We start from the raw sequence: 9692 nt of genomic DNA on the forward strand, positions 1-9692 counted from the left end.
ATTACCTTGACATAATGAATTGAACTGTAAATGAAGATATAAGCCAAAATATATAATCTTCAGATATTATGCTTTAATGTTTCTTTATAATATGATAGAGCTATTTTTTAAGAAAAGGAATTCAGTAGTAGCACAACCAAAAAGGGCATACTTTATAACCATGTTACATTTTCTTGGAATTATTTCCTGTGTGAATGGTATAAAAAGGAATGTCATGGAACCAGGGTGTTTACAAAGCACAGAAGGTCCTCATGCAAAGATTGCTTGATGTCCTGCGTGGCAATATTTCAGCAATGACACTGTATGGCCGTATTACAGCCAGTGCAATGACATATCCGAAAATGCTTGGCTTTTGCGTGCCTTGACCTGGGTGTGGGGGTGTAAGGGATATTCATTTGTTTGTTTTGTTTTTTAATTTTGCTGGCTCAAATTCATTAGATAGGAAAACTACTAACTCAAATTCTCTTATTTGTATGCACCATAATCACATGCATGTGGACTGCTTAAGTCTGGGAACAATGCAGAGAGCTATGCACAACGATCACGTAGATTCTTGCTTGGTGATAATTTGTCCTTCCAAACGGTTCCAGTTACCCTGAATTTGAGGTGGAGGGTGGTTACGATGTGTGAGGTTCCACTGAATTTGATGTGTCTTCATTTTATTTAAGGAAAGGACAGCGTACACAGTCTGCCACAGAGGGAAAAGCTTTAAAAGAATCTTTGGCTCTTTTCCTGAACATAATTAAATTTCCACTGTTCTTTTCTTTGCCAGAAGTTTAACGATTTATATTGAATAATTGAGATGTAATTGGTTCTCCACATTTGCTCCCACTTGGTGAAAAAAGCACAGTCTAATATAATAAACACTTGCTGACTAAATTTTTCCTCGTCTTATTTAACTTTTGTTGTAGGACTCAGCCCAAAACCATGTTTGCCCAAGTTGAATCTGATGATGAAGAAGCAAAGAATGAGCCAGAATGGAAAAAACGTAAAATTTGAAGAATCTCATTTGGGAGCTGTTTGCGTGAGGGGGAGGGACATGGAACAGGACTTTTTTTTTTTAATGCTTAAGAAATAAAAAATACGTTTTTATGAACAGATTTGTCCGTTGCATTATTGAACCATTCAAAAGATTGGTAGCTACCCTTCACTAAAATTGTGCTTACATTTTCTTACCTACAACTATTAAACTGTATTACAAATAAATAAGAAACAGATTTTTAGCCTATTACCAAGTGCTTTAGGTATTTGGAAACTTGAATGTATTTAATAATTATTTGTCTTGTACAGATTCTCATAACCTTAAAGGGGAAAATGTATATGGAGATATACATCTGTCTTGAGCATTTCTAGGAACATAATATAGAAATAGAGATCAAAAAGTTTAATATTCTGTATAGTTTCACAACAGTTGTTTACATGGCTGTAAATAATTAGACTGAGTTCAAACCAAAAGCATTGCCATACTAGGAAAGAACACGTATCTGATTATCCTTCAACAGCAGAATTCGTGGTCAGGAGTTAGGAGAATGAGCTTTGAAGCCAGACCAATGTGGATTCAAGTCCTGGCTTTGCTCTTTACTTCTGAGTCACCTTGGGAGAGTTATTAAACTTCTGTCTTCTAGACTCAGATGACGATGGTACCTACTTTGTAGGTTGATCAGAAGGATTAAATGGGACACACCTCACCAGAGCCTTTAGTACAGTACCTGGCACTCAGTAAATATACACTAAAGATTTGCTATTTTAAGGTAGGGCTAATGATATTTACTTTTTATCTGAATTAAATTAGAAAAATATAGAAATGCTTTGTAAATGTAAGGGCTATCTAAGTAGAAGACATTAAAAATCATTCTAAAAAATCCTTGTGCTTTTGTGACCAGAAAGCTAAAACAAAAGTTGGCAGTTTGTCCAAAATAATACAGACTCAATAGGATAAAATTCTGTGGATTGGTTTCACATAGACATAGGGTAGTTTTTGCATTTTAAATAGTCCCATCTAGACAATTCAGGTTTTTTAGCACTTGCCTTCTACCCTACTCTCATTTGTTCTAGCGAATTCAATAATTATAAAAGTGAAGGATGATCCAAAAACTATGTCAGCAAGCTCCTGGTTCCACAGGCTTCACATACCCGCTCCTGCTTCCCAAAAAATCTTTTTTAACCACTTGCACTCACACAGCTCTCTTGTCTCTGCATATTCTGAGGTGGTAGTGGGCATTCTTCTGTAGACAAATCCTAAAAAACTATGCTTTTTTACACTGTATCCTTCTTCCCTCCTACCCCCATCCTCATCCCTTTTTCCTTCCCTTGTGACTTAGCCTCTATGTAATAGAGAACAAACTAACATTTGCTGAGTGCCTTCTGTATGGCAGGTAGTACTTCAAGCCCTTTACTTACATTAGCTGACATAATCCTCACAGAAACCCCGTGGGTGGGTAAAATTGTTAAACCCATTTTACAGATGAGGCAAAAGAAGTTCAAGGTGTCAAATAATCTGTTTGAGGTCATAGCCAAGGAAGGCCGTATGAAGACACTCAAGATCTCTAAACATCAGGAATTAACTGCCCCAAGTTTTCTATTCCTATTGTAATACACTTCACCCAAAATCAATTACAAACCATTATTTAGTTCCAGCTGCTTAAGATTTATAAATTTATTGCTTCTTGGATAAAATTTGCTGAAAGCATCTCACATTTTCCTCCATCTTAACATAAATATTGTACCATATGGAAGTATTTGTCTTGTATAGCCAAAAGTTGCAGTGGAGGATTGGGGGGAGGAATAAAAACTTAATCATAGTGGTCTTGGCTGAGTCCACTATGATATAAGAGGAGAGAAAGGCATTTGTAGCACAAAGATGATTATCTCATTGCTACCCAAAACACAAGTGGGCCTTTTCATGTTTAAGAGGATCTACCTCACTCTAGAGAGTTTAATAAAGTGTTATTTTTTTCACAAAATATTTGCAAAATACACATAAGGATTTAAATATTGAATTTGGTGAGGGAGGACCTTAGAACCAGGACTAGACAAATGGTGTTCATTTGACCTATAGTCCTGTCACCAGAGGAGACGTCCCACAGGCCCTCACACTCTGCATATCCCTCAGGGCTCATTATCTTCTCCCATACAACCTTGCATTCCCTACCTTGGTCAACTAGATTTCTAGCTGATCAAAAATGGAACCTGGAAGTTATAATGACTCCTCCCTTATCCCACTCCCACCCCATTTAATTATTTCCCAATTTCTGCCCATGCTATATTCTGAATCTTCCATATTTGTATTTGTCCTTCTTCTCTTTGCCTAACACCCCTGTTAGATAGAATTTAGACTCTCTTTTTAGCTTTCAACTAAAAGTGGAGTAGGAGGACCACGTAGGAGCCTCCCTCCCAAGAAATCTCCCTGTTTTTCATTAGGCCCTTATCTAATCCATCTTTCATTCTGCCATCAGAGTTAGCCTTCTAAAACCAAAGTCTATCATTTCATTGTTTCACCTAGAGCCTTCCAGAGCCTCTGGTCAGTGGTTCTAATTCATTTGTGTGGCACTTAAGGACATCCAGGATTCGGCCTCCCTGTCTTTCTTGCTTTAACTCCTGCTGATCTGGCACATACTTCTGAGGGCCAGCCACACTGAACCCAGAAGGAACCATGTTTTTTGGCATCTGAATATCTTTGTGCGTGTTGCTCCTTCCTCTGCCCTTGTCTGCCTAGAATTCCTATTTGTTTTCGGAAATGGGAATCAATCTCACCTTCCCTGAGCAGCCTTCCATGATCTACCCAGGCAGACAAGGTCTGCTCCCTCCTCTGCTCCCATAGTTGCTTACATCTCTCTCCACCATAGCCTCCTTTTACATTACATTGTAATTGTATACACGTAAATGGCTTGTGGGTCAGGTGTGTGTGTGTGTGTGTCCACTAGGATGTAGATTGTAAAAACTAAAGAGCATTGGGTTCAGTAAATAGTCAATAAATTTGTTCAATGAAAGAGAGGAGCCATGTTCTATTCACAGTTGTATTCCTAGACCCCAGCCCTGAAGAAGGGGCTAAGAAAAGGCTTATTCAATCTTTGATAGAGGGATGAAAAGAAACAGGAGGATGAGGAAGACTGGGAAGATAATGAGATGTGAGAAGTGCTTCTGCCTCACAGTTGGAAAGGAGAATCATTAGTACCAAAGGTTGGTCTGTATCTAGGCTGCCTCGTCTCTGTTGGGATTTATTCACAGGTAACTGTTGTGATGGCTTGAGGAAGAAGCAGGATTGTCTCTGCTGTTCCTGGCATGGCACAATAAGCCCCAAGCCACTATGAAATCCTCAGGCACTCACCTCCTGTCCCACTGGACTTGGTACCACGAAGGTCATGAGACCCTGAGTTACCAAAGATCTGAGATATCTCTAGCATGGGGACTCAACCTAGGCAGGGTGTCTGTGAACTCCCTCAAATCTTAGGTGGCATACTTTGCTTATACTCATGTACATTTTTCTGTAGAGAGGATCCATAAATCTAATTCAATTCTGGGATATTGGGTGTGGCTGGTAGCACTTTGATCTCCCAAGAGAACTGTCTAAAATTGGGCCATTCAGACTTGAAAACCGGGACATAACTCTCATACATTCACACACACACAAAATAATTGACAAAACAAACTAAACTAAAACCTCTAATACACTGGTCCCCATTTAATCCTAGGTGATCAGTAATATTGCTTTGTAGTCAGACCTTAATATTTATTCTTTGAAAGATTATTAGCCTTCTGTCCCATTGAAAACAAAAGAGTTCCACTTCACAATCACATGAAGGCAGCATCCAAGTTGAGCATTTTTTTATATGATCTAAGAACAAATATTATGAGACTTGAGCCAATCTGAGAAAAGCTTTTAAGAATCAATATGACTATCTCAGGCAACTATGAGCCTTCCAGTATTTAATAACCAACAAGTCAGATGGGGTGGGAGAAAGGGAGGGCAACCAGGTGCCTGCTTATAAATGTGCAAACAGCGCGGGTCAGTAGGCCTGTAGAGGTGACATGCCTCCTTCGTTTATCAGTCTTCTTGTGTGTATGGAGGTCAGGAAATGGGAAAGAGTTGCTAACTGACACCTTTGGAAAAGTATCTGTCTGGAATGGGGTACACCACAAACCACCATGACTGGAAATTTAATTTTTAATCAACACTTTAACCAAAGAACCAAGAGAAAGACCAGACCAGGGGAGAAGTACCTTAAGAGGGAAGGTCTTGGGAGATCTTGTGTTCGTGTGTGTGTGTGTGTGTGTGTATCTAGAGGTATGTAACTGGAGAAGAGGCTCGAAGGCAAAGAGTAGAGAAATTTGCTATTGTAAGTAGTTTTCTGAATTATCAGAGAGTTTACCTTATGGGACTTTGAATTTTTAAATAAAAGTATTTCAAAGGTACTTCACATGCCCCCACTTGTAATAATACTAATTAAAGAAAATTTGGAAAACGCTGGCTTTTAATGGTACATTGAAGATGGCCACAAGTTCTTTGACACTTCCCTCTTCTTAAATCTGAGCAGCTCTGAGACAGCTAGACCAATAGAACATGGCAGAAGTGATGCTTTATGAGTTACCAGGCCCAAGCCTTAGGAGACTTGCATTTCCTTTCTCTTGGGACACTTGTTCTTGAAATATGGCTGCCATGTTGTGAGGGAGCCCAGGCAGCCTCAGGGAGAGGCCCACCTGGAAAGGAAACTAGGACCCTGGCCAACAACCCCAACTGAGCTCCCCATAGCTGAACAAGAACCAGAACCAACATGTTACTGAGCCATCTTGGAAAGCAGAGCCTTCAGTTCCAGCTAAGTCACATCAGCTGTTGTCACATGATGTAGAGATGAGCCAATCCCTATGGAGCCCTGCCCAAATTTCAGATGAATAAGCAAACATAAATAGTTATTGTCATTTTAAACTACTAAATTTGAGGTTGTTTGTTATACAGAAATATATAACTGGAAAAATTTAAAAGATAAAAAATTATTCAACCATTCAAATACAGTGCTAATATTTTGATGAATTACCTTCTAATTTTTTTCTTTTATATACAGTTTTGAGATTTATTTTCTCCTCTTCTTAGAACATAAATATAATATTTATGAACAATATGGTATATTTTTCACTTGTTAAATAAGCATGTAAAATTTCTACATTATTACAAACCTCATATATAACTTTAGTAGCTACATAGTAGTTCGTTATATAGGTGTATCTTCTATACTTAACCGTTGTCCTATTATTGGAAATATAGATTGTTTTTGAATTTGCTATTATAAGCAATGCTGTTTTGGACAGCGCTATGCCTGAAGTTTCTTTATGTATGTAGAATTCTTTTCTTAGAATTGGTTACCAAAAATGGAATTGCTGGGGGGAGGTCAAAAAGAATAACTGACGTTTGCTAGATAGGTTCATTGTAATTTCAGCAGTTACCTTATCAGTGGATGCCCAGTCGAAGAGGACAGGGATGGTTCTGGGCAATATTGCTAGTATACTGGGCTGAATTGTGTTCCCCTAAAATTCAGGGTCACCCAGAACCTGAGAATGTGACCTGACTTGAAAATAGGGTCTTTGCAGATACAATTAATTAAATTATGATAACGTCATACTAAATTAAGGTGAGTCCTAAATCCAACAGCTAGTGTCCTGATAAGAAGGCCACATGCAGACACAGAGACAGAGAGAGACACACGTGGAGGGGAAAAGACCATGTGAAGATGGCAGCAGAAGTTGGAGCGATGTAGCTGCAAGTCAAGGAATTCCAAGAATTGCTGTGACCACCAGCAGCTAGGAAGGGGCAACGAAGAATTCTTCTCTAAAGCCTGTAAAGGGAGCATAGCCCTGCCAGCACCTTGATTTCGGACTTCTAGCCTCCAGAACTCTGAGAGAATACGTTTCTGTTGTTTTAAGCCACCCAGTCTGTGGAACTTGTGAAGGAAGCCCCAGGAACCTGGTACATCTAACAAGATGTGAGGAAAGCTCGAATCTAGATGGGGCCTTTCGAGGCTGCGTGTCGCTACAGTTCACCAATGGCTCAGAACAAGAAAAAATAAAGTCACGAGAAGATCCTCAAGGTCCAACACTGGAGTGTAGAATTCTCCCCTTCCCCTCAGTATGGACTTGAGTTATAATTGCTTTTTTAAGCCACTAAGTTGTGTGTTGGGGGGTAATTTTTTACACAGCAATAGACAACTATTACAATTTCCAATGCAGCTAATTCATTTTATGCTTTGAATATGCAGCTGCCAGTTTCCACAGTATCTTCCTGTGCAATCTTCCGAGGGTGAACTTGTTAAGAATTTGTCTTAACGCAGTGAATTCACTTGACTTTTCTTGATGGGATGGCGGTGAGGGGACAGATTTTATTCTGTAATATGGGAAGTCTGTCATGAACCACATGAGTCTGCCCAGAGATGATAACTAAAGGAAATAACTGTAATACTCTTTCCTTCTGTTCTGTCGAGTCAGCAGAGCAGCTGCCCCCTTCCCCTCGGTTGACTTGCCTGGGTTGCCGTGGCTTCCACACTTGCTCTTAGACCCTTGTCCTTGGGACACCCAGCTCTGTAGCTTCGTAATCCAAAGTACCCATGAGGTTGCAAGCTGTTAAGTCTTCCTCACACCTTTTTTACTCTGAGGTGTCCACAGCTGAATGTTTTTGCCGTTTATAAGTCGCTTCGAAGCGTGGAAGCTAACAAATGGACTCTCTCCTCGTATCTGCCTGACAGGGCTGCTGTGACCAGATATCCGGTGCTGCTCCTTACAGCTCTCAAGTGCATCAGCCCTGGCAAAAAATAAACATGTGATGGAATAATATTTGCTACATTAATCAGGGAGCCTCACCCGGCGGTATGGCTGGTATGTTGGAAGTAGCATGAAATGTGAATTCAGAGTTTTTGGTTCATGTTCCTCCTTTGCTATTTAGTAATTTTGTGAGCTTAGGGAAATCCCATAAACTGGGAACCTCAGTTTCTTTGTCTGTAGAATGGAAGCAATGTTAACCTTCCAGCCTACATCCAGAAGGACGTTTTATGATTCAAGTAAGAGAGTATATGTGTGAAAGAGCTTTGCAAACTCTCAAATGCTAATGTAGTTGTGGCCTCTTGTGGTTATTAATTATTAGTATCTCAGTGACTGTACATGGAGGGCATATTCTTAGAAGACAAGCTCAAGTCTGTAATAGCTGCATAATCACTGCGGTGGCAGAGAAGATGCTCCACCAACAGAGAGAATTTGATTCTGTGTGTCTGAGAGGTTGCCATCCACTGTGGAGGTTATCCAAGACTTGGCTAAGGATGTCTTGGGTGGAGCTCTGGTCCTGTTCAATTCAGCTTCTCACGGAGCCAACTGGGACCCTGATCTAGCTGCTGTCGTCCTTGCCGTTGGCCATGTTCGACACAATGGCCCTCATGGTGCTGGCCGTGACAGCATCTGAAACCTTTCCAAATTTAGAATAATGGGAAAGTTGTCTTCTATATTTCTCATAGGCTATTTTGATATTGCTTTTTTCTCTCTTGTCCTTGTTTCTCCCCAGCATTAAAAAGTATTGTGTTCACTTCATTGGGTGCTGGTCTTTCTCTTGTTTTCTTCTTTCCCTTGGACTCTATTGCCTCTTGTTTATGAAAAATAGCAAGTCAACCATGACAAATGACCAGCAGCAATCTTGCCTTCAAAGTACAGAGACTTTTTTCTTCTCCTTATTTTGTTTTAAAAATAAGAAAGCTTTTTTCTGTTGGAGAAACAAATCTTATTATTCAGAGCTATATAGTGTAGATAAAAGCTTTGGAGTCAGGAGACCTGCGTTCAAATCCTGGGTTGGGCAAGTTCCATAATCTCTTTGGAGCCTCAGTGACTCTGGAGGATGCTGTGAGGATCAGGGTGTGAAAACTCTTTGCGAGCAACAAAATGCTGTACCAGTTGTTCTTATTACTGCATCACTTCTCAGAGGGGCCCTGAAAAGGCAGGAGTAGGCAGGCTTTCAGACATTCCGGTTCAGGGTATTTCTTAGAAATGCTGTATTATGGCACGTGTGTTTGATCTGAAACAAGAAAGTCTTGAAGAACATGTTGCAGATCTATTTCTTCACTTCAAAAATGTGCAACCGTGTTTTTTGAAACCCAGCCTCTACCTGCTCAGGGCCCACCAACAGCTGTGGACGCTCCTGGGAGTTGGAGAGTAGCCTGGGACCCCTGCCCTGAGCCTTTCTCCTGTCAGCCTGCCCCAGGGGCCATGTTCTTCCTTTTATCCTGCTCCAGGCTGGCTGAACCCCAACAGGGTCACACGGGATAACTCTCTTTTTCTCCTGACAACGTGGCCTGGAGGTGAGACTTGTGAATCTGCTTCAGAGACAGATGTGAAGTCCTAACCCAGCTGTGACTGGATTTCCTCACATCATCTAAGATCTTTGTCACTGTAAACAGTCAACAACAATCAACATTATTCTTTTAATTTATGTGTAGTCATGACGCTTTCATTTTTTCTCCTTTAGTGAGGATAACAGAACTGCAAACGATGAGAAGACAGAACAGCACAAAAAGCAAATGTTACTCCTTTTATCTCTGGTGATGTCTGAAAAGCAGACCCGCACCTTTGCCTCCGTGTGCCTTGGGGACGGCCTCATAACGTGTGCTGTGGCAAAGCAGACGCTTGTCAAGCAAACTGTGTTTTACCTATTAGAACAACATAATTGG

General features: G+C 40.4%; 1 protein-coding gene across 1 annotated transcript in view; it reads left to right on the forward strand.

Annotated features, from left to right (window-relative positions):
- The window catches only part of WDR70 (WD repeat domain 70), a 315052-nt gene extending 313956 nt beyond the window's left edge, over nucleotides 1-1096 (forward strand). Inside the window, exon 17 of the mRNA XM_012649467.1 lies at nucleotides 912-1096. Within this exon, the coding sequence (XP_012504921.1) occupies nucleotides 912-999 (88 nt within the window). The 3' untranslated portion in view covers nucleotides 1000-1096. The remainder of the gene's footprint in view (nucleotides 1-911) is intronic.
- Nucleotides 1097-9692: the final 8596 nt, after the last annotated feature.

The sequence above is a fragment of the Propithecus coquereli genome, unplaced genomic scaffold (assembly GCF_000956105.1).
Source record: "Propithecus coquereli isolate 6110/MARCELLA unplaced genomic scaffold, Pcoq_1.0 Scaffold110, whole genome shotgun sequence".
NCBI classification, from domain to species: domain Eukaryota; kingdom Metazoa; phylum Chordata; class Mammalia; order Primates; family Indriidae; genus Propithecus; species Propithecus coquereli.